General features: G+C 41.0%; 1 protein-coding gene across 3 annotated transcripts in view; it reads right to left on the bottom strand.

Annotated features, from left to right (window-relative positions):
* The window catches only part of TMEM131L (transmembrane 131 like), a 161307-nt gene that overhangs the window by 12157 nt on the left and 122969 nt on the right, over window positions 1-26181 (bottom strand). For all 3 annotated transcript variants that reach the window (XM_045880270.3, XM_064585192.1, XM_064585191.1), the window contains 9 exons: window positions 25214-25341; window positions 23208-23350; window positions 21220-21406; window positions 20827-21012; window positions 20085-20234; window positions 19109-19734; window positions 12025-12173; window positions 3121-3242; window positions 73-239 (listed from right to left, as the gene is read on the bottom strand). In XM_045880270.3, coding sequence (XP_045736226.1) covers window positions 73-239; window positions 3121-3242; window positions 12025-12173; window positions 19109-19734; window positions 20085-20234; window positions 20827-21012; window positions 21220-21406; window positions 23208-23350; window positions 25214-25341 — 1858 coding nt within the window. The remainder of the gene's footprint in view (window positions 1-72; window positions 240-3120; window positions 3243-12024; window positions 12174-19108; window positions 19735-20084; window positions 20235-20826; window positions 21013-21219; window positions 21407-23207; window positions 23351-25213; window positions 25342-26181) is intronic.

Below are 26181 nucleotides of genomic sequence, written 5' to 3'. Positions count from 1 at the left end.
ACACTAGATACTTCCTAGAGGAATCAAAACTTCCGACAGAAGCACCATTCACAGCTCAATGTAGTTACATACCTGCCTCTCCCTGTGCAGCAGATAAGGGGCTTCCAATGCCAGCATCGGTCTTACAAATTTCCCCAGGATTTTCCTGTATACACCAGTTTCTGACATCGATGTCACTGCTCAGCTCAGACCTTTCAAATTCACTGCACACAAGTTTTAATTCACTCTGTTCAGAAGGCCTAGAAGAACCACAAAAAGATCACATTTGAATGTTATCATCCATCCATCCATCCTTGCTTTCTAGGAGACTTATCAGAGGTGAAAATATGAACCTGGGACAACTCAAGACCTCTGTTCTTAGGGTTTTGACTGAGTAAGAGGATATCAAAAAGACAAAGATTTGCTGTTTTAGAACTACAATCAATTTGGAGCTCATTTAATCGACTTCCTAGTTCACAGTGAGAGGAATAAAACTCCACAAGGTTAAATGAGTCCTTCTATCATCTCAGAAGTGGCAAGTCCATGACCAGAACCCAGGACTCTTGGCCCATCTTCCTTGGCTTTAGCATAAGGTATGATTCTCAGTAGATGAACCTACTCCCTGGTGTCTGGGGGTTAACTTAAATCTTATCTCATCCATTCATTTAGCAAACATTTGTTGAATGACTACCACGTGCCATGTATTGTTAGGAAAGGTGTAGCATTTACAAAGCATTAAGTTCTTTCCCTAAGGAATTCATGGCCCAATAAAAACATCTCTCTACTAGACCGTGAACTCCTTGGGGGAAAGAACTGTAATGGTTTTGCAAATGGCTAAACATTTAGAAATGGTAGAGGATGCCATAGGAGTGTGCAGATGGCTACTCACAAGGTCCAATTTCAGTACCTCGTGGCAGGTTTGTAGGATGGCAGTTACGAAGACAAAACGTGAGCCATAGCACATGATTTCACCAGTTTCTGACCACTCAAGGTAAAGAGTATAATAGATACAAGCAAGAGCCAAGGAAACAGACAATCTGACAACCACCTACTTCTTAAGCATCATGTTCCCAGAACATTCTGATTAGCTACAAGATACTTAACAGTTCTATGTTAACAACTTGTTTCTTTAGCATGTCAGAAATCTGCTTATAGAAATATACCATGACACTTAATTGGTGAAATTCCACTTGATTTTTGTATTTTCCTGTATGTTCTTATCAGAAAAACATAATACTTTATTTTTTAAAAAGACTTTATTCATTTATTTGACGGAGAGAGAGAGCATGCACACAAGCAGGGGGAGGGGCAGAGGGAGAGTAAGAAGCAGGCTCCCTGCTGAGCAGGGAATCCAACATGGGACTCGATCCCAGCACTCCGGGATCATGACCTGAGCCAAAGGCAGACACTTAACCAACTGAGCTACCCCGGCACCCCCAAAATGTAGTATTTTACAGTGATCTAAATCAATTTGTTTTATGAAAATACATGTAAAAAGAATATACGGTGTAACTTTCTATAAGACACCACATTGCAGTTTTTAAATAATTTAGCCTAAATTAAAAGGACAATTACCAATCAACAGTTAGTATTTGGTATTAACGACAAACTACCAACATCTTTGCATTTTGCTGTTGCCCAGTGTGAGCTAGGGACCTTGGAGCTGCCTGACCGTTCTCCAGCAGAGCATACAACACAACACTGCTGAATCACCAGCTCTGAGCTCCAGATCGCAGCCACCTCAGGGACCTAGGGACAGACGCCGTGAGCAGCACCAAATACGTCTCCCACCCCATGGTCCTCGCCTCCATGTGAGCTGTGCTGCCCGAGTCCCCTTCACACAACAAGCGCGACTACAGCAAGGTGGGGCTTCTTCCACAGGAAGATTAGGAGCCACAAAAGGACAATTTGACAGAAACACATACAAATACCTAGCTGAGCCTACAAGAAAGAAATCCCCAGATGCCAGAACTCAAAAGAAGAAAAAGCCAGAGAGGTGAGGATGGAGGGATTACTCAGGAGGGGCTGGGTTTTAATTCCGCGCTCAAGGACAGTCACATACAGGAGTCAGGGACCTCGAACTGTTTCCTAAATAAAAGTAGGGTCCTTGAAGGAAGCACTGTCAGTGCAAGAGACACCGGAAAAGCTCCATCCATGGACTTAGGGAGGAAAAGGCAGGAGAAAGCATCTCTACTGGAGGCTCTCGACTTGGGCACATGTTGGGTGTTTACAAGTCTAACCCAAGAAATCAAAATTCAGAGACTATACCACCAGATGGATTTGGAGTCAGAATGTATGCACTACAGGGGCGCCTGGGTGGCTCAGTCGGTTAAGCAACTGCCTTCGGCTCAGGTCCTGATTCCAGGGTCCTGGGATGAAGCCTGGCACAGGGCTCCCTGCTCAATGGGGAGTCTGCTTCTCCCTCTGCCAAACCCCCACCCCCATTCGTGCTCTTTCTCTCTCTCAAATAAATAAAATCTTAAAAAAAAAAAAGAATGTGCGTACTGACCTGTTGAAAAAAAATATGGGATTCCCACATAAACACTATCCAGTGCTTTCATTTTACTAATAAGAAAATGAAAGCTTAGGGAGATTGAATGACTAAGGAGGCAAGGTTTCCAAAGGAGAATACCAATTCTGGCTCTGCCCCTTACCAACTCTGGGGCTTTCAGCAAAACACATGCCTCGGCCCCTCACTCCCAGAAACGTAAGAACCTAGCTTCTGGTGACTCTTCTCTTTCACTACGGGACCCCGTGGGCGAGGGTAACGCTGGGGAGGGGAGGCCTGCCGGCACCCATCTGTTTCCTCCGTCACCTGCCCCACAAACGCTCCTGCACTTCACAGGCAGAATGAAAGGCCGGGCACAGAGGAGACCTTATGCGTTTTCTTTAAAACCTCCCATAGCTTTGAGCATTTTTTAAGGTAAAAACACGAAAAATCTATTCACTTTAAGGTATTTTAATAATATAAATGAAAACATAACAAGAATACACATTAATTTTAATAACGTACTTTTACGTTAATACTCTATTCTCAGTATCTGACATCGCAAAAATAAGACTAAATGATAACAGCTAAGTGTAAAATTACAGAGTAAAAAATAGATGAAAATTTTAAAAGGATTGTAAAAATTAACACACCTCAAGACCTGAGCAGCACCCCGTTTCTTTTTACGACACGTTCGACTTTTATTCCAACTTAAATTTTGTAAATTTCCTTCTTTTTTCTCCTGAAGCTTCTTCTTCCTATAAGGATCTTCTTGCTACAGAGAAAAAAGAAACCTTAAATGAAGGCTTAAACTGACTAAATATACATTTAAAACCTTTTTTTTTTTTTTAACTTTTGAAGACCAACTCCATACAAATTCAGAATGTTCCAACACTGGTGAAAATGGAGACATACATTTCTCAATCTCCAGTCTGTTTTCATTCCCCTTCTTTCTCTACCTCCCTCAATCTCTGCAAAAAGAAGAAACATTGTTGCCTTCAGAATTCCAAAGGGGCTATAAAGGGAAAACATCTGTTGGCAATTTAGGGTCAGCTTGCTGTTAACTTCAGCAGCAATAAATTCTCCAGCGTTCACCTGTTAATTTGGTATGTGCAATTCACATGAATTACTACTGAAGAAAAATCATGTAAAAACTCACCGTAGGAATAATTTGTGTATTTGTTTTTATTTGTTTACAGAAAAACTTTAGGAGACGGCCAATCTCTACTGAGTGTGCCAAAAAGTTTAAGCTTTTGTAAATAAGAATATGCTTGATGTTTTTTAAATGTGGTTTTGAAAAACTTAATTTAGCATGAAATACTATGTATCTATAAATTATATATAGTACATGTGTGTATATATACATATAGATAAGTGTGTATGTGTGTATATATACATATAGATAAGTGTGTATGTGTGTGTATATATGTAATTGTTAATTTGGGCCTTTTCCTTTTATGTTCAGCAGTCTGTTAACTGGACAGAGGGCAGGAGGATCCCCTGCCCATTAGCATTCTGAAGTAGCTCCTGCCCGGAATCCTCTTGCATTCTCTCCCTCTTTTCCTTCCACCACTCTGCCCCTTTAAAGCAGAGGCACCGTCAGCAGGTGGGAGGTGGTACAGAGCTCACAAATTGAGACCCCAGGGCTTGAAAAATGCATCCTTCAGGGACCTCCCAGAGGCAAATCCCCTAGTTCCCAGAGTCCTCTTCCTACTGACCCTTAGGATTCACATTTCATAAAGAATAAAGACTGGCTCATTTTACCTTCTTTTTCGAGAAGGTTGGTCCTGAAATCAGTAGGAATGCATGATGTTCTAACATACACTTGCCTGACACACATGACTTGGAAGAAGAAAAAGAAAAGGTTTCATTCAAATGCCTATGTGTTACATATCTGGGGTACCGAAAGCCTCATGTATCTATTAAAGCAGCAGGCTTATTACAATAAATACTAGAAATAAAATGAAATTGTAACTGTACATGTGGTGGGAGAATGGGATTTTTGTTTTTTTCTTAATACTCCTTTAGTTTCTCCCCCAGTAAGTAGGTATTAACTTTTTTCTGATTCTGAAGGTATTTTAAAAACGTGACAAGTTAAACACACAAAGCCCTATCTTAGAGGATCTTAATGCTAACTGCTCAGGTTTGATGCTAAACAAACACATTAATAGCATATGATCAGACATTCTCCAAAGTTAAAGGTTAGCTATATACCATATTTATTCGTGTACTGGTCCCTGTATATTTCTAGCTTTGGGGGAGAAAGGGATTCCCCTTCCCTTGGGCCAAGAAAGGCTGTTCAACACAGCAAGTCCTTGAGCCTTTCTGTCCCTCCAGAGTCACATACAAAGAAAGGATCTGTCTCTAAGTGGGGTCAGAGAAAGAGTGAACTGGTCAGTAGTCACTCTGACACTTGGCTGCCTCTCTCCACTCAGTCTGGTGAGAGCTGTCATCCTGTGCAAACAAGAGGGACTACAGAGACGTGGGACCGGGCGGTCAGAGGCATGGCTACTGCCTCTGAATTAGCCAGAGTGATTACCAGAAGAGTACTCGGCACGCTAGACTCGGGTGCATGGAATGACCGAGAAGCAGCGTCCATGAGCAAACAAAGCGGGGGACAGAAAGAGGGTGTGGACAAAAGAGGGAAGAGATAGAGGACATATGGAGGAGTGCAAAACTAATGAATGGCCTTTGTGTGTGGGTGCACACCCGTGTGTGGCAGGGAGAGGGGGTTGGGAAGAACAGCACTGAGGAGGAAGGGCCCCAGTCTTGGGGAGAACAGGCCAGCCCTGGACGTAGCAGATGGTGGGGGGGAGGGAGGCAGGGTGAGGACACCAGAGACCCAAATCAACAGACCTGTCAAGAAATGAGAGGGAGAATAAAGGGAGAAGTTGGCTCTTTCCTTTTTGGTGGGGAGGGTGTCACACAGAGAGGGAGGCGGGCCCAACCAAGAGAAGAGTCCAGGTAGAGTTGCAAGTCAGAACATAGCTCTGAGGCCAAACAGCCTGAACTGAAGCTCAATCCAGGCTTTTTACTGGCTGTGCGATCTTGAGCAAGTTACTCAGCTTCTCTCTGCCTCAATTTCCTGCGTCTTCCAGCAGGCTGTTGTGAGGAGCAAATAACCTGACACATAGCAAGTACTTTATAGAAGACGTCTTATTCTCACATGATTGAATTATTTGAACTAGTGAAGTTCTTGGAAGTCCCTGATAGAAGGGACAATTTTGCTGATTACAGGGTGGGCAAATAAAAAGATTTCCTAAAACTTTAATAAAAGCAAACAAAGAAATCAAAGGAGAGAAATCAGACTGACTCCACAAACAATCTTTAAGCTGCTGTATAGAAGTAACAGCAAATAAAAAATAAGAGAGTAGGGCAGACTAAGAAAAAAAACCAGACGCACTGTTTGAAGGCAGAGTCAATACCATGCCATATGTTCTGACGGAAAATAAGAAAAACACGGGCAATAGAAAAGTGGGCAAAGCACATGAAATGCAAATTCACAAAAGAAATACAAAAGGCTAAAAAACCATGAAGACTCTATCCAAAATATTTAATAATAAAGTATGTTTTTAGGAAAGGGAAATTATAGACCAGCTTGTATCTCCTCTTTCCATGCTGGTTTTAAAAAACACGAGTGTGTTTATACTGCATGTTTGCGCCTGCAGACATGACGAGAGGGGCTGGGGAGGGGGAGGCCTGGGGAGGGGGAGGCCTGGGGAGGCACTGCCCTTAAAAGAGTCTGCCTCTGAGCAGTGCAAGCAGAACTGGGTGAGACATTCACTTCCAAATTTATAAAAAAAGAAAGAAAGAAAAGGAAGAAAGAAGGAAGAGAGGGAGGGAGGGATTTCAGGGGTAGGATTTCGGATGGATGATTTTTTACTTGTTTTTCAGAATTTTACAAAAAAGGAAATGAAGGAAAGTGCTCATTTCTCCCTGGTAAGAGATGCAAACTGAAAAGAAAACCAAAACACAGTCATTTCCCCAGCATGCTGACCAAGACTTTGCAAGAAACACAGCATGGTGCTGGTGGGAGCAGAGGAAGTCAGCGTTGTCCCACAGCATCATCTCATCAGTGCGAATGAGAATCAGGACCACCTTTCCAGAAAGCAATCTGGGGCACACAGGAAGACACTCTTTAATTCTGCTTCTAGAAATCTCTAACAAGGATATATCAGGTATACAGGGAAGACTTAAGAACAATGTAGTTCATCGTAGTGCTATTTATGAAAATAAAGCTGTAAATAACTTTAATGTCTGACTGCAAAGCGAATGGTTTAGGATTAGGGCATAGTTAAATGATGGAATGTTATATAACCACTGGAAACAAAGTTCCCCTTGTTCTGAACATGAGAAAATGTAGAATTATAACATTATTAACAAAGCTACATATACATAATGATGGTCCTGAGTTTTTTTAAAAGTTGCATAAAGAAACAGAATGCAGAAAAATGCACAAAGTGGGGTTCATTTTGTATAGACTTTTCTCCCCCCTTCATGCTTTTATAATAATCACGAATTCCTTTCCTAAGGGAAAGAAAAATCTGCTTTAAAAAAATAAACAGCAGGGCTAGGGTTAAAATTTAGTTTGTAGCTCTCAAATCTGGGCTTCAACCTTCTCTGCCAATAAATCTAGAGGAATGTTCCCCATGTACTATGGACAGATTTATACAATTTTCTAAGCTGCAAAGTTAGGTCCTAAGAATGTACAAGAAAAACAAACATTGAGTACTGCCCTTGGGAATGTGTTTATTGAGAATGATTTCTCCAAACGAACAATGAAATGGAAAGCACACTCAGGATTTTAAAGAAGAGCTTTTTGCAAAACGGGGAGTGAGTCACGGAGACAGCAAAAAAAAAAAAAAAAAAAAGATGGGGACTATGGTCCCCCAGATCCTCTGGCTCGCTGCAGCCTTCCTGCAGAGCTGGTGGCCATCTTTAGCTGCACAGGTCTCTCTTCCATGGGTTCCCGGACCAGAAAAGAAAGGAGGGGCTTATGAGACCCCTGGGACTGTGCACAAGTCAAGTCTGTGCTCCCGGGATAGAGAGAGAAAAGACAAGGCCCGTGCCCCCAAAGGTGGAATGGTGGAGATATGCAGAGAAGAAAACAACAGGAAGAAATTAAGAAACCTGCCATAAGGAAGGGCACAGGGGTAGAGGGCGGAGTCTGGCATGGGGGCCTCGGATGGAGTCTGAAGCCCAGGAATGGTGCCCACTCGTGGCAGCACCACACAGCAGGGCTCCTGGGGCCACCTCCTCCTGATGGCCCTCAGATGGATGGACGGACTTGGCATGAGTTCCACCTGCTCTGCCCAGCACACAGGCTTTGCAGCCACTGAGTCATCACTTCTCACTGTTGGTTTGCATCTCATGGCAGGGCAACATGGAAGTCTCCAAAGCCCCTAGCAAGAGGCTGCTAAGTTCCAATTCTTAACTTCACCCATTCCCTCCTACCTCAGATTCAATGACTTCTTTCTGCTCCTGAAAGCACAGCCCATCGTAGTCTCATGGCCTCGCTTTCTGTACATCTGGTATTCCTGCACCCTCGGGCCATCTGCAGATTCACCACCACCCGGGTTCACACTGGGGCCCCGCTCTTCTTCCTATGCCCACACACCTCAGAGAACTCAGGGTCACCTTTCAGTTCTAACCTCCACAGGCACAGCCCCCAAATCTCAAGCTCCAGGCCCGAGTTTGCCATGTAAGCTCTGGTTCCGTATCTCCCACTGTCGGTCACGATCACACACAGTCATTCCCTTTGTACTGACCCCTTGTCAGCTCTTGGTATGTGAGCTACTCCAAGCACTTACCATGTTAACTCAGCCGCTCCTCACAACCCTAGGATGTAGGCACGCTCTCAGTACCCTCATTTGTCAGATAAGGAAACTGCGATGTTAAGTAACTTGCCCAATGTTATAGAGCAAATAAATGATGACCAGGATTCAAACCCAAGAGGTCTGGCTGCAAAGTCCATGCTCTTAATATGCAACACTGCTTTGAGAAACATAAAAATGAACTCATTGCGTAAGTCAGAATTCCCCCATCTTCTCGTTAGCCAGACTTAAAACTTAGGAGTTATTTTTGCAAATGGTTATATAAGAAAAGATAGTTCCTCTCCTTTATGCAATTAGGGAAGGGGAAATCCTGTTAGTTTTTCTTCTAAACTCTTACCTACTCTTCCTGTCCTTCCCCCAAACACAGCCTTACGTCACACCTCCCAGTAGAGTAACAGCCTCCTTGTTAGAAGAGAGCTGGTGTCCTTTTCGGCCCGCTCCAACCCAGCCTCCAAAACACTCACACTGATCCTCCAAAAATGCATTATTCACACATTCATTCAAGCATTTACTAAACGGCACTTTAGGATCTCTATAACAGGCATTCTGCCCATCTTTATAAACCTGAATTGAAAAAGATTCAGTTATAACCTTCAAGAAAATCACAGCCTCCAGGCTGTTTTCCACTGGTTACCCACCACCCTCCCTCCCTCCACCCCCCAGCCCAGAAACCTTCCCTAGCTCCCTATCCTTTGCATCAGGGTCTCCCCAATTGGCCACCCTCAAGCTAAATCCTCCGAGAAGACATTCTGTTTGGACACATGTGCTTTTAGGAATTTGACTCTGAAGTTCCTTAGCGGGCAAGTGACCGTGCTCTGCTTCTCTGCAAGCATCATCACTTCCAACTGCTGGGCTCACCTAGTTCACCATCTGTGCTTCCAGCTGAGATCGAGTGGAGAAGTACAAACTTGGAATTGGATGAGCCAAGGCCTTCGCCATCTGGAATGACTCCCACTCTTGCTTCACATTCCTGACTGAGCCTCTTCCCAAAGAGGATTTCCTACTGCTCCTGATTATGCCGTGGGGTTCAGTGGGGCCGCTGCCCACCTTCCCTTCTCTGCCTGTCCGCGTTTCTATCTCCTCTAGGAGTTTTCCGTGCCCGCTGCAGGCTAAACTGACTTTCTACTCTCTGAAATCCCTTCCACTCTGTACGGATTGGGGCACTTGACTACTTAGACATAACGTGTCCTTCTTAAAAGCCTGCAAACTTCCAGTTGGGGATGTCTAGGATATATTTATTTTGCATCATTTTCATGTTATTTAAATGAAAAATTCTTGTTTGTTACAAAGTTTAAGCAAAAATGCAGAAATATGAAGAAGGAAAAAGATCATCCCAAATCCCACCACTCAGAATAACCACAGTCTGCCATCGATTATTTGGCAAATCTTGTTTTTACCAACTCTCTGTGAACTTACAGACACGTTAGGATGGCAAGACAGACAATGGGAATAATTTATAACACTGGGACAATGTATTATTTTTTTTAGTACATGTGCTGCTGAAATGAACACGATGATGTATTATTTTTAAATAAAAATTTAAGGTTCGGTTTTATTTGAATTTAACATAAACTGAAGTAGAACCCAAGGAACTGCCAACTTTCAAGTTAATTGTTTCTTCTCCACATGATACATTAGTTCTTTAAGGATCTCTCTAAAGTTAAGCAAAAGACCATGAAAGACATTTTCCTACGTTTTCACCCTGTTAAACGATATGTTTAGTTTTACATAGCATTGATTCTCCACCAAGAAAAATAAAATTAAAACTCATTGTCACCTACCATGCAATACCACCTCCTGTTTTTGCAGCTTATGTTACTTTTTTGCTTTATTAAAGTTGTAATATATGCAATCTGTTCTGGAATTATAATTGCCAACTGTTTAGTCTTAGTTCTGGATATAAAATGGATAGAAATCTCAACAACAGACCATTAACACAGCTTTATTTTTACTTGCGCCCTGGGTCTTTACTTTTACTTCTATCTTGGTTGGCTAAATTTCATTAACTTCATTTTTTAAGAAAGACTCATGGTGAGTTCACTTGCGTTTAAGGATCCCTGCCTTGCTGCCTTTGTACTTGAGTGTCAATTTGTCTGGAATGTTCTTGTTCACATTTTTATTCTCTCAAAGATATGGCTCCACTGTTCCATGGCATTAGATGTTTCTACAAAGTCTGAGGCAACCCTGAGTTGGTGTTTTTCCATCTTCCTGCCTTTGCACCATTCTTTATGCATTAGTATCAATAATTTAGCCAAGCTGCGCCTATGTCCATTATTACGTATCAATTTTTCCTGGTATACACAGTGTGCCCTTTCATCTATAAATTCAATTCTTCCCTCGTGTCAGGAAAATATTCTTCTATTACATCTCTGAATACCTTTCAGATCCATTTGTTGGGCCATTTACTTAAACATTCATTATTCTTATGTTGGACTGCTTTGTCTTTCTTTGTCCCATATCTAAATGTTTCTAGCTCTTCAATTTTTTCCCTCACACTCACTCTGATTATCTCAAAGCCTTTCTCAGGGTCAGCAATTCTATTTTTGGCAACTGTCTGTGAAATGTCATTTGGGTCTTCATTTATTTACTTAGCTATATAATATCTCTTTTAACCTCATCCTAGTATCTTAATTTGCCTTTTAAAAAAAACTCTTTATTTTATTGAGTTCATTATCTATAGTGTGAAGTATTCTCAGAGTTTCCTTCCAGTCTCTGGATAGGTTTTCTTCTAGATTAGGATCTTTTTTTTTATGTAATGTATTTTACTGGATAAAAAAAATTCAGTTGCGAAACACAATGTTGCTGTTACACATTCATTACATATTCAGTTGACAATACACAAATATATATATGTATGTGCCAAGTTGTGTGTTTCTTATACAGATGAACTCAGGTGTAGATGGCGAAACTTTGTTCTTGATTTGCTATGTACATGGGATAGGAAAAAATAGATTAGGATCTTTACCTGTCTTCTGTGTTCTACTCCTCTCATTCACTTTTACTCTGTGTGTGTGTGTGTGTGTGTGTGTGTGTGTAACAGATGGTAAGTACCAGCATAGTTAGAATGCTGTTTTTTTTCATACTGGGCTTACACTAATACACAAATACCTCTGTTCTGATGTAAAGTAGGTAAATTCTCCTGAATGCCTTTCCCACCTTTACGTTGGACCTGTCTGCTTTCACCTACGAGATACAGGGCTCAGTTCTGTTCTCCAGATGCTTTTCATTAGCCTACACTGGCAGGAAGGTGCAGGGCTTGCCAGGATGGTGTGCAACAGTGCTCTCTCTTCTGGGGTTCTGTTGTACTAGGGCCCCCTCACCTGAGCTAGACAGGCACCCCTCTCCTGTGGATTTTGGCTTAATGCTTCCAGTGCAGCAAGAGCAGGTCCAAAAATGGGTGTTGGGTAACAACCAAAGAGAAGAGACAGGTGATCTGCTTCTACTCCATCATCTTTGCCAGGAGTTAACCCATTTGCTTAAGAACAGCTTCCCTTGAGAATAAAAGCTATCTGATGTTACTATAAATGATTTTAGTATCTCCCATATAATTAGAAGATAAAGAAAACTTTCCAAACACAATTTATAATGCAGATTCAAATGCATGATAACTGGCCCCCTTCAAAAGGTATGAAATATACATGTAGAGTTACTAGACAGATAATTGCACTCTCAGCCCTAAATATGGGTTTTGTTCTAAAAGGCAAGAGAAAAAGGAATACAGACCTCAACTGAAGGTACATCCTGCTTCTCAAAACAAATGTCTTCTTTAGATGCCTTGTGAATCTTCTTTTCTGAGGAAGACTTTGCGTCAACCTTCTTCAAAGTTTCACAGTTGTCTACTTCATTCTTGACAGGCACTTGCTGGTTATTCCCTTGAATAAATAAAAATGATTGAATCTCTAGCTAATTATTTCCATTCATGTTCCCATAATTAAATCTCTTTCCTACACCAAGCCATCTAATTTAATGAGATTTAGACTTGAGGATTGTTCCTGACATTCACGATGCTCTAGGAAGTGTTTTACCAGTAAAAATGCGCTTACATGAAGAGTTCTACAAATGGTATTTAAAAGAGGTCAAGGAAAAAAGGTGAGGGGGTACCCCGTTATTCATAGCAGCATCATTCATAACAGCCAAAAGGTAGAAACAACCCAAGTGTCCATGGACGAATGGACAGAACAAACAAAATATGGTACATACACAATGGAATACCACTCCACCTTAAAGAGGAACGAATCAGTGCACAATGCCATGAATACACTTAACACTATTCAACGGGACACTCAAAAATGAAATTGTTAGGGCACCTGGGTGGCTCAGTTGGTTAAGCGACTGCCTTCGGCTCAGGTCATGATCCTGGAGTCCCGGGATCGAGTCCTGCATCGGGCTCCCTGCTCGGCGGGGAGTCTGCTTCTCCCTCCAACCCTCCCCCCTTTCATGCTCTCTCTCTCTCAGTCTCTCTCTCTCAAATAAATAAATTTTAAAAAAATCTTAAAAAAAAAAAAGAAATTGTTAGTTCCATTCAGAAATTATATTTCTTATATTTCCTGGGACTTTATGGCATAATAAAGCATATTCAAAGTTTAAAAAAAAATGACTGAGATGGGAAACAAAGCAATGAGATTCTGAGACATGCCACAACATGGATGAACCCAGAAGACGTTACGCTAAGTGAAATAAACCGGTCCCCAAAAGACAAACATCGAATGATTCTACTTATTTGAGGCAGCTAGAGTCATCTAATTCATAGAGATGAAGACAGAATGGTGGGGGGTCGGCTGGGGGGAGGGAACATAGATACTTACTGTTTAACGGCTACAGAGTTTCTTTTGGGGATGGTGAAAAGGTTCTGTAAGGGGATGATGGTGACAGCAGTACCATAGTGTGAATGTACTTAACGCCACTGAGCTTTATGACTAAAATGGTAAATTTTAGGTTATGTCTATTTTACCACAGTTTTTTTAAAAGTTGGGGGAGGGGGGGAGGGGGGTTAAGGACTTGCCTTCTAGTCATGACTCAGCTATAAATTAGTTTTCAAAGTAAAATCTCAAGCTGCCTGAGCTTCTTTAGTTTTCTTATTTATAAAATGCAAATACCACCTTCTCTGCCTCCTCTGCTCGTTATAAAGATGAAACCAGAAGACATATACATGGAAAGGGTCACCACCAAAAACACATGACCTGTTTCAGGGCAGGTCCGCTTCCCACAGTCCGTGCTCACCTGCCCCCAGTGACCAGTGCCTACACGCTAACAATGAGCAGCAGGTGAATCATATGGCAAAAGTGGGTGCTGGAAGAAACTTCATCTGAAAACACGATTCTCCCACTGTTCTTTCAAGTGATTTCATTCATCAGTGTATTTCTTCTTCTATCCCTTACTTCAGAATAAAGTCAGATCAACTTCAACCCCACAATAACCGGCCTCAGTGTTCTAACAGGAAACAAAGTATTTCAACACCTTCTCCTCTTTACTTTAACGAGAATACCCTTACCACACCCTTGCAACCTGAGAAAGTTTAGATGACTACAGTGCAAAGATTTCACAGCAAAGCAGGCTGTAGGCTCTGGTGAGATGCACGCCTGACGGGACTTCAGCAGAGGCTCCAATCTGGCCCTGCTTGGGGACCTGGGGCAGGGAAGGTCTCTGCCCACAAAATGAAAGGAGCAGTCAAATCCCCTCTGATTCTGAAACTCTGAAGCTGACCTCACTCAAAGCAAGATACTTACATTTTGCAAATAACACTGACAAGTAAGCATACTTTTATTTTGTTAATGGGAAATTGTGTAAGTATTACATAACTATAAAAATGCTGGGAAGCATTAATTCCTCTATGACACAAATCGGGTGTTAAGACACTGACAGAGGAAAATATCCACCATGATGAAGTGGTAAGAGAGCCAAAAGCCAAGGCGACAGGGTCCGAAACAGAAAAATAAATCATAACTAAGGACATCACTCTGGATTTGGGAAACCATACATGTGAAAAAGAACACATATATTCTCCTCAAAAATGCGCCACTAACTTTCCTAGAGTCTTAATTCATGAGAAAATGGATTTCCTTGAGTTTTTTTCAGGCCAAGAACAGCACTAAAACTATGTAGTCATCAAACGTTCTCAGGAAGAATCCAAACTTAATATCCAATACTGAACTACCCCAGAAAAGTGGTAAAGCACCGACTCTTAGTAACACCTTCCATGGGGGCCGGGAATCAGGAGAGGTAGTAGAAGGAATTTTTTTTTTTTTTTAAAGATTTTATTTATTTATTTGAGAGAGAGAGAATGAGATAGAGAGAGCATGAGAGTGGGGAGGGTCAGAGGGAGAAGCAGACTCCCCGCTGAGCAGGGAGCCCGATGCAGAGCTCGATCCCGGGACTCCAGGATCATGACCTGAGCCGAAGGCAGTCGCTTAACCAACTGAGCCACCCAGGCGCCCAGTAGAAGGAATTCTAATAACCAGTTCTTCATTAAGTCTTTGACAAATTCCAGCACGACAATATCCAAGAACTTAGAAATTTCGTGAGTACATTCTTCATTTAATACATGGAGCCAATCCATGTCATCTTATTAAGTGTGATTACTTATGGTGTTACACAACTTTCTCACACCCATCTCACAAAGTCCGTGTTTGAGCCACAAAGATAAAAACATGAATAAAACAAGGAACAAATGAACTCACCAGAATCCTGCTTAAGCTTTAATGGGATCAAATCCAACCGTGTTCTATTTTGAGCCAACTGCTAATCTTCAAGTTATGAGTATCTATAAGTCAATGAGGCTATTTTTTTGAATTTCTCCAATAGTGGGATTTCAGAAATTTGGAGTTACCTATCAAATTCAGTGAAATCTTTCATGTATTATTAATTCCAAGGCTTAGGGTATTATTAAATTTAAAAGTTTTTTTCCTTCACATTATTATAAGCAGAAAGCAATAAAATAATCTGCTAACTTTTCCTCTTCTGTAGTGCTGAGGCCAGCTGTTTATCTTTAGCCTTAATTCCAGAGCTCATTACTCTTTAATTATGTGATCGAAATAATAAAGATCTAGAATTTTGATCGTACAATTAGAAAATAAATATTTGAAAAGAGACATATTTAAATGATCATTTACATGACAGATAAAGCTCTACTCTTGTCAGATGCTCAACAGAGTATGGAACACGTTTTAACAAATGTTTGAAGAACTGAGCTGTTGTTTGACAGGTGGATGCCAAAAAACAAGTGTGTGAAAACAGAGCTCTGAAGCATCTGTCAACAGACTTCATTTCTACGGGGAATTTTAATTTATGATTTACTACAGGCCTCTCAGAAAAAGGCCGGAGAAAGAACAGGAAAGGGATGAGACACATTTCTGTTATTCAGAAAATATTCTGTGTTTCTCAACAACAAAAATGAGCATGTAGTGCCAGGGCCATTAATAAACACCTTGGAACGTTTTTTTCCTCACACAGTATGTTACCCTCAGGAGAAATAAAAAAAGCTTCAGAATAGGAGAAGGCACAATTCCTCAGGTGCCTCAAGGACATCTGTCAGGTTAATAAAATCACTTCAGGCACTCTTAGGAGACAGACCGCCTGTCCCCTTCCCCTTTTTCCAAAGACAATCTTATCACTAGACTTATTTCTATGGAACATTTGTGTCATTTAGGAGAAACAGCTAGGATGTGGTTTCCCCCTGAGCAAAGGGAAGAGTCCCCATTCTGGTGAGGGACACAGGAAACAAAGCGCAGGAACTTAGGATTCCCCGCCATCGGCTGGGTGAAGTTCAGCTACTAAGACTGAAGCTATTTTCTTCAGATTCTAGAATGATTTTAAGACGGAAACATGTTTTTCACAAAGTAAAACACTTTTCAAAATAAAAAAAGAACCAAAGCTCAAAGTTGGAAGCAAAAACTTGGAAAGTTCTCATGTATAAACAGTTTTCTCATCCTTGAGCATTCTTCACACGTTATGGATTCCCTGATGATTATATATGCCTGTTCACCATCTGCCAGTTTATTACAATGCTTTCCTTTAAAATGTGAAAAAAGAACCCCAGACCCTTGATATTATTTAAAAAAAAAAAAACTCCACATCCTGCCTTCAAACTACAATTCTCTTCCTCTAGATTACTCAGTCCTTTCTTATTTTTAACATTGCCAATTCTTTAAAATGTTCAAATTATAAAATGATGGCAGGCAGTATGTTTAGTTTTTTAACCTCTTTGATATTTTCAGAATAGTGCTGTGAACGAAACACAGAACAAAATACACGTCAATGAACGGCTTTCCCCGTGAGGACTCTCCTGCTGACATATTCATTCTGGAGAGAAATACAGCCCTGTGAATTAGCACCTTTGAATGTGCTGGTCTGAACATGGTAGGAAGCCAAAGTTCTTTCATTGATTCTTTTTTTTTTTTTTTAATAAATAAATCTTTATTTTTTATTTATTTATTTTATCTATTTATTTGAGAGAGACATAGCGAGAGCAGGAACACAAGCAGGGGGAGTGGGAGAGGGAGAAGCAGGCTTCCCGCTGAGCAGGGAGCCCGATGTGGGACTCGATCCCAGGACCCTGGGATCATGACCTGAGCCGAAGGCAGACGCTTAACGACTGAGCCACCCAGGTGCCCCTTTCATTGATTCTTATTTGATCTGATCAACAATCACTCTGATACCACCTAACATGCTACTGATCCCGCCAAAGAGCAGTTTTGAAAGACTTCTTATTGCAAGATGCGTGTTTCCCTTTAAAACACAAATAGGCTAGTAATCTGCACCAGAGGGGAGGATTCCAGGCAGAACTGCCATCTACGAGGATATAAGCAAATCCTGTTTCTGGACTCCCATATTCAGTTTACTCACACTTGCAGAAGTTATTCCACGGTCACCTAGGCTCACCTATGGGCATTAAACATCAAGTGTTGGGCAGGAAGGTCTTGAAGCACAAGTTCAAGCCCTCTGACCGACTGTGGCACCGCAATTCGGTCTGCGCCTCTTCATTTCGACCACTTCAGTGTACTACGATGAGCAGGAGGTCCTTCCTTCCCATCCATCTCTCTACAATGCCCCAGCCGCTGCATTCGGAGCCATGTGTATGCAGACAGCTGAGGGACGCAATGGACCACAGAAGCACCCCAAACAACGACGATTTTAAGTCTGTGTTGAGGCAGCCTCGGTCAAATACTGTGCTCGGGCCCCAGTGACAGAAAACAAGGAAAAGCTCAGTGGGACTCACCCCTAACTTCACCCTTTCCCGAGGGTTTTGTTGCCTGGGCCCTACAGAAATGGAACGAGAGGCACCCCGCCCACTCCACCATGAAACAGGCTCCGACAATGTATGCTAGGATTTCATCTGGAGATCTGGTTGAACACATCACCCAGAGTGCGTCCTCACACGCCACGTGGAGAGAACACGGGGGACAGTGTTGACCTGAAGACAGGAGTCCGCCCCAAACACATGCGCTGAGGCCAGGAAACGGTGCAACCTGGCTGGAGCAAGATGCATCAGGAATACATGTGCAGCTGCCTAAACCACGTTCCACTCAGGGCACTCCAGCTTTCTTTTCAATGAGACAGGTCCTTTGATGGAACACTTAAAATTCAGTTTGGGTTTATTTTTTTTGTTTTTTTTTTTTTCAGGCCGACAAGACTGCAGTTTAGAGAGGGAACATAAGCAGTGGGAGTGGGAGAGGGAGGAGCAGGCTTCCCGCAGAGCAGGGAGCCCGATGCGGGGCTCGATCCCAGGACCCTGGGATCATGACCCAAGCCGAAGGCAGACGCCTAACGACTGAGCCACCCAGGCGCCCCTTCAGTTTGGGTTTTTAACTAAATGCCTAAAGCTCATCAGAATTGGCCCATCCATAACACTTCTGTACTTTCTCTTCAATAACGGGGAGTATAAAATATGAAGTTATTTATACTTAGGTGTTTCAAATAAGATCAGAGGTAATGGACTTTTCCAGATTAAAAAGTGTCAAAAATCTGACTTTTCAAAAAACATTTATTTATCAGGCGGGGGGGGCAAAGGGACCGGGAGAGAGAGAATCCCAAGCAGACTCCCACTGAGAGCGGAGCCCAACATAGGGCTTGATCCCACAACCCTGAGATCATGACTTGAGCCGAAATCAAGAGTCAGACGCTTAAATGCCTGAGCTACCCAGGTGCCCCCAAAATCTGACTTTTAACAGGTGCAGAAATGTGCATATTAAATGCTCAGAATGGTCAAAAAAAAAATAAGCACTGTTTCTTATGCGAAAGGCCAAAGGGGTCAGTTACAGCTTAATGGCGATTTTACATGGAGGTGGTTTTCTGAGTCTTGTCCTGCTTATGCCTTCACTAACTGTATTTGTTGTCAGAGAACATCTGTCTTCTTTTAACCAAGGGACACAATTAGAGAAGCACCAGGGCCAGGGAATGTGAGATGGTAGCAGCTGTTAAATATAGAAAGCTGGTAAGTTTTGTTTGGTCAGAAATACTTTATGGGCTGATTAATTTTCACAAAGAGTGAAAATCCACGATAGAAAATAATTAAAAACGGTGTCCATATCCTCCCAACAATAAAATAGGACAATCACATCCCTCTAAACATATGTACTAAAAAGTAAACTTCTTTACTCACGACATTCTAAAAACGTGGTTCCTCGTCCTACTAAACTTCTCATTTTACAAACCATATTTCAACATTCATACGTTGGCTAAACCTTTGTGCATGAACTAAAAATGCAGCATCCGTGATTAAAACTAAAGTCACAGGTGAGAACAAATTCTGTTAAAAACAGACTGAAGACAAACCAGAGAAAAGAATCATCCAGGAGGATGAAAAGATTACCATTATTTTTCCTGGAAATCTCTGGCAAGTCTGACTGGTACTGAGGTGAATTTCTTGGCAAGTGATTTTCAGGTAGTTTCTTAGAGGTCTTCAGGGGACAGAGCTCTCGTTCCTTGAGCTCAGCTACGTTTTCTGAAATTTTAATGTCCGTTTCCTTAGGAAACATACATGTCTGTATTCCCTCCTTCATATGACATTCTGAAGAAGTATTATTGACAACAATTGTGTTTTTCAGTTTGTTTTCTTCTTTATTCAGTAAGTTTTTGGAAAGGGTTAAATTCTTTTGCAGGTCGACGTTGATGCCATTTGCGTATTTGAGGCCGATCCAGTTCTCGCCCATAACATCAGTGCACACGTCCTCTTTAGGAGCAGACAGGGAGCTGCCCAGGGCCAGAGTCTGTTTCTCCTCAGTAGTAGTGTTGGCACTGCTGGTGACAGATGGGCTGGTTTTGTGTTTGCTGTAATACACTGAGCACTTATGCTTCTTCTGAGAATGACCGTAGGTAGCTGGGCTCCTCTTTGGGGTGTTCTGTATCCTGCTTGGTGGAGTGTTTACTGGAAGGCAGCTTTTCCCTCTGCCTTTATCGGAGGGGCCATAGGTATCGAGGAAGTTCTTACAATTGCTTCTGAATTGAAGAAGAAAAACATTTAACAGAAAGCCAAATGGAATCAAACCCTACCCCTCTGTTTCTAAACCCATGAGAGAGAAGTAGCAATCTCGATACTGTGTGTATCTCTCTCTCTCCTTCTTCCAAAGGCCCGTGAGTTTAACAAACTAAGTCCTTATAGGAAGTCTATCTTATTGTAAAAACTGTTACAGCTGCCACACAATGACTTCAAGAAAATTTTATGAAGACAAATCTGGAAGCAGAGTAATATTTATATTACCTTAAAATCAGAACTGAGTGATATCAAATGTGAGAGCTCCTCCCCCCTCTCCAACACACATACACACACACTCTACAAGAATTCTTACTTGTGAGAATGGGAGCTAATTACATCCATCGGATTATTGTTTTGCTGTGAAGATGAGCTAGCATTTTGCCTCTGTCTTGTTTTCATGAATTCCATAAGAATGTACTGTGCTTGTTGGAAGGCTATTAAAATCACACCCAACAGGGACAAACTGAGGAAGAAAGCAACGAGGCTCATTACTGCATGGTTCTGACCGGCATTAAAGAGACCAGCTCTCTTACAGAAGAGCAGTGGTTGGTTGATGCAAAATGTCTAAAGATACAGCATTGAAATTCCATAAAATGTATCACATCATCATTTCTGATGTGACTTAAAGATTTAAAAAGCTCCAAGTTTCTAAAAATGTGCACATTTGTAAGTCTGACATTCCAATTCCATTTTTAAAGGCACTTTCATGACAAAATCACTCCAAAAGGGTCACTCCAGTCTTCCAATCTCAAACTGCCACTGCGCCAAGCCAAAAGGAGTAACATCCGTATTTTCCACTGTGACTGCCAATGGAAGTATAGGGAGCACAATGATCTCTTATACTTCTAGGTCCCATGAATCTCCTACAATAAGTTTACTATTATCTTAAAGTTTACCAGTTACTACTTTGTCTATTTCACCTATGTTGAGGTTCACAAAGCAATGTAAATTCCACTCAATTCATACACTTTGAATATGCTTTTTGACGATTCATATGCTTTTTACACGCAGGCAAAATACATTTTCATGCAACTCTCCTGAAGGTGGTAGCATACCTGACAAAGAAGACTGTAAGCCTCCAAAACGACTCCTCCCAGCTGGGTCCTGGAACCACGTCTGCACACAAAGGCAACAGGTGATGGGGGAGGGTCACATTGAGAGTGAAGCGAAACTCCAGGTCTGCTGCAGTTACAAGAGTCAGCTCTCGAATGACCCAGGAAGAGGTAAAGTCTGGAGTAAACCTGGTAACAGAAGATTCGTCTTTATGAACTTGAATCGTTTTCATTTTAGGCACAAAACAAAATAATCACGATAGCAGCCATATTTCTTACTTATAATATATGTTTGTATAAAAACAACTTAACATGTCTTACCAATGCAAAAAAGGTTTTCTTCCCCACATTATTAAATGCACCACAAAACCTAAGGGAGTAAAACCCAATGCTTACACGATGCTGATATCCCGGGATGTGTTTGGGGCCAGGGAAAATTGATGACAATCTAGCACTTCGAATCCATAACCTTGGCAATTATACCCATTAATTTTCAAAGATGTCACAGTTATAGGAAGTGGTCCAATATTCTCAACTTTAAAGTTCTTTGTAATAGATAAAATTTGCTTGCTGTCTTTCAGTTCTAAGTGAGGATAAAAAGTGATATTTAGTATGTATGAACTGCAAAATTTATTCAGAGTCATTTATTGAATCAACATTTACTGAATCAATAAACCATGACCTATATTATTAAAATGTGAAAAAAAAATGCAGTATAAGCCCAAAGTACAACTTCTATCTAATTTCTAGAACAGTCATAGATTTTCTTATACTACCAGAATACAATAAAAAAATTTAATTAGTCAAGATTTTTCTTAAGTTATATGACCTTCCTAGGTACCAAAAGTAATCAGAATCTCTTCTTTGTTCTTTTACTTATTAAAAGTTAAGGTTAGAAGTTTATTCTTCTCAGAAGCCAAGTACTTTGGGTACCCCTAGACACCATGCACACTTTGTTCCTGGGATCCTCACACTGAACAGGGACCAGTTAAAAGCAAGAGTCTGTGCTTCTAGAAACACAGTTTAAACACCCACTACATTCAGAGGAAGTAAGTCGCTAAGTCTCTGCAAAAAAACGAGAGCACATTTTATATGGGGAGTTTAAAAAAGCATTACCACAACTTTAAATTATTCCTATAAATTTATAACCCACAATCTTTCCCATATAAAGACTAAAATTTTATGTAGTTCTGTAGTTTTTATAATTTTCCCTAATTTCATCTGTCAAGGTCAACTCTAAGTTACTGAATGAATGAATGAATGGAAAAGTGAATACTCTGATGAATTTTGAACACAAATGGTCAGTAAATCTTTTCAAACTCAATGCTTTTTTTTTTTTTTTTAAAGATTTTATTTATTTATTTGAGAGAGAGAGAGAGTGAGAGACAGAGAGCATGAGAGGGAGGAGGGTCAGAGGGAGAAGCAGGCTCCCTGCCGAGCAGGGAGCCCGATGCGGGACTCGATCCGGGGACTCCAGGATCATGACCTGAGCTGAAGGCAGTCGCTTAACCAACTGAGCCACCCAAACTCAATGCTCAGCATAGTTGTCTTAAAAAAGAAATTCCAATCAGGCATCAGATATTGCTATAAACTATCCAATACTTTCACCAACCAGCTTTTGCCATAGGAGCACAGTGTTACACTAAAATGCTTTCAGTGTATTCCAGAAATACAAAATATTAATAGGAAAACAAGGAATTTACCAAAAACATTTTACATCTATTGTTTGATTTTTGTTTTAGTTCCTGAGGAAGTTCTTGAAACTCATATAAATAATTTAGAAGCATTTGAGTTACATATATGCACAATTTGGAAATTTCTAATGCAACATTTAGGTAAGTTTCTAAAATCTGCAATGTCTAATACAGTAGTCACTAGACATACATGGCTAAAATTAAAATTAAGTAAATTTAAAAACTCACATCAGCTATACTTTTAACTGCTCATTAACCACATGTGGTTAGTGTCTGCTTTCCTGGGTGACACAGATACAGAGCATTTCCATTACTGCATAAAGTTCTACCGGTTAGCAGACCTTTACTCTTCTCGCCATTCATCATTTTGGTGTGATTTTTTTATGAAGACATAGCTGATAACCAAAGTGACATCTTCATACTATGTATCTTAAATATCCATCACTATACTGATAATTTAGCAATTATACTTTTTAAATAGGTATCATTTAAGTTGGGTTAAATATCTAAGGCTATTTTTCTAAGCAGTACTAGCCTATCATATATGCTCAGATGTTTGCCTGATTTAATTATTTGCATCAATGCCATGAATTTATTGTCAATTTTAAAAAGAATCCTCTTATGGAATCCTTTTGCCCTTGGCTTTCGCACCGAGCCTTCGCTGTCCGAGGGCCAGGTATGTGAACTCACGTCGTCGGCAGTCCATCAGCGTGGACTCAGGCACCTTGAATCGGAGTGAACCTCCTGCGCCAGGAAGCCTTCCGCCCACTTTCAGTAACTCTCTGGCTCCAAACCCTTCCACAGCAATCATGTCAATGACTGTCAAGTTATTCCTAGTGGGGCAACCCATACAAATGCAAAGGCATTACAACAGAGTCACAAGACACAGTGCACTTGGACTTAAACATTCCTAATTGGCAAGAACAGGGTAACGTTGTGAAAGAGAAAATCAATTTAAATAGCGTGGCACCTCCGGCCATCTCATGGAATTAGAGGGTGTCCACGGGCAACGGAAGCTGCCCATGGGCTCAGAAGAGCCCAGGCAGGCTGAGGCTGACTACGGCAAGAACAAGAACAATGTTCCTCTTCACTCTCCTGCCTTGGCCGGAGAATGCAAAGCCATGTTTTTCTAATAACCAGCCACCAGGGTGGTGATCAGACCTCCAAGAGGAAACAAACAAACAAACAAACAAAAAAACAAACTGAAAAGATAAACTGGGGACCCAGAGAAATATTAACAAATTTAGGCTAATTGACAAAAATTGCTTACAGGGTGAATTAAGGAGTTTTCATAGTAATCGTGACTGTAGGAAATTCTGCCTTAGGGATAATTCCAGAAATAGAATCTTATTATTTCTATTGAACCAAAGATTTATAATGTCATCCCACAAATAACCTATATCTACTCAAGTTCTTAGTCATCAAATACAAATTCAGACTAGCTTTTGCCTTTTCAGTAACTGAAACCATGATTGCTAGGACATAAAAAGTTAAATGGACAGAAGTTTAAATGATGCAGACTAGAGTGAAAGCCAGTCCTCATTAATGCAAATACTGTAGAAGCGGAGAAGGAATTCATGCCTAATTATGCAAAATACACCAGTATCTTTATATCTTTATCTAAAGGATTAAGAATCTTTAACCATTTAAAAACCTTTAAGTTATGTTATTGTCTACAGAAAAATACTATCAATACAGAAACATCAAAAATAAATTAAGTACTATAAATAATTTAGACTTTTCGAAGCCAGGAGAGTTTAACCTGGGATGAGGTAAAGTTCATCTCTGCACTTCCCAGAACCTTAGTTCTTCAATGAAGAATGGGTTTAAGATGAAAGACATTGCAGGGCATGAGAAGTCTTAGTTAAAATGCTTAATAGAACACACTCTTTTAAAAACTTTAGTACATTTTCCTTTTTCAGGGCATTCACTTGTAGAAGAAAAAACTCATATATTAAAGGAAGTCCAGAATAAGAAAGTCTTTGCCAGCTGATCTGATATTAGAAAAGCTTTAAAAAGAACTAAAATGTCATTTATTAAAAATTAGACTTCTCACCAATGCAGAGAGCTTCAACAAACATCTGTATTTACTGTAAATTTTTGAAAGAAGACTCTCAATAAAGACTACCTAAAGATGAAAAGGATTTAATAATGAAAAACATTAGGTGTTTAAATCAGTTAGCAACCACTGTCATTTAAAAGAAAGAAAAAGAAATTTTAAAAAGCCAATGGGCTCAATAATCCTTAGTCCATTGTCCTCTGGGGCTACAGAGAATTCCAGAAGCAAGGCAGCTATGAGAGTGGAGTAAATCCAAACACTGCAGAATGAAAACGTACACAGCAGTGTTTCAATTACTTCTCTAAGCTAAGGTCAGAGAAGTGTGTGTGTGTGTGTCTGTGTGTTCTGCCCTTGGAGACAGCAACAGATGGGATGCTGAGCAAAATACATTGTGGCTGTTGGAGAGAAGGACACACACGGCCCCTACCTTACAAGGCCAGAGGCCCCAGGGGTGTAAGCAGGGAGCCTCAGGGATCCTTTCCTCTGCCTACCTTGCAACACGGCCTCATCCCTACCGGCCTGACTGAGAGATCAATGTCAGCTCTTGGCTAAAGAGAGTACGTATCCTTGAGAGAAAGAGACTTGGATGGATGAGTCAGAGGGAAAGAAACGGGCTCCGTGATGGGGACACACCTACCGGAGTAGTATGAGTGACGTAACCTTCCCGTAGTCAGCTGGCGTGAAAACCACACCGACCCTTTTCATCTCCAGAGGCTGCAAATGTAAGTGGAGGATGCCAAACCCGGACTCCTCAGAATGCATGCCCTGCAAATTTAATAAATGCAATTAAATGGAATCCTGTTAAGCAAGCTTCCGTCTTCATTACATGCATTTTAGAGTATAACCATGATTGCTCTTCTTTTAACATCCAGATGTGACTACCCTCATCGACCTGCTGAACCTGTTTACCCTGAGAGCTCACACCAACCAACAGCTCCCGACCCACAGCTGAGAAATGTAGGCAGAGGCTGCAGGACAACCTGCCATGGAGGCTGGCAAGGGGATTTGCTTCCTGGCTCAGAGGGGAATTGCGGCCAGAAGCAGCCTTCTCTGCCAAGATGCTCTGACTAGAAAACATCCCTCAGAAAACAGACCAAACAGCCTCTGCTTGAATGCTATGGGGAGCTGACCAAACACCCCTCCACTGCTGGACAACCCTAAATTTCTCTTTCATATTGAGCTTCGGTTTATACAGAAACCATCTTTATTACATTTAGTCTCTGCACTCACGAGAAAGAGCTCTATTCATGTCCTCCTTGACCTTCCCCAAGATTTCTAACTCTGACTAAATCTTGTGTTCTGCATTTAGTACTCAAGATTGAGGTCTTCATTATTTTTCCTCTTTCCACTGCTTTTTCCAGATCCTTCTCACTAAAAACAATTTATTAATTTCTTAGCGCTATAATCATATAATTTGCATGGTAATAATTCTCTTTTCTGCATTCTTCATTTTTAAATTTGTTTTATTCTGCAACTGTTGCTGGCATGTCCCCATGCTATCTGGAAGAAGAAACAGGGATGGTACTTGTTTCATGTTCATTAGAATTATAAACTTCATGAGGGGAGAAACCCTGCTTTATATATATCTAATATAAATATTGAAGA

Source organism: Mirounga angustirostris, unplaced genomic scaffold (assembly GCF_029215605.1).
Source record: "Mirounga angustirostris isolate CCGP_5_RB_7025 unplaced genomic scaffold, mMirAng1.0.hap1 SCAF_2, whole genome shotgun sequence".
NCBI classification, from domain to species: domain Eukaryota; kingdom Metazoa; phylum Chordata; class Mammalia; order Carnivora; family Phocidae; genus Mirounga; species Mirounga angustirostris.
The sequence above is the reverse complement of the archived record's forward strand: the minus strand, read 5'-3'. Positions and strand labels throughout refer to the sequence as shown.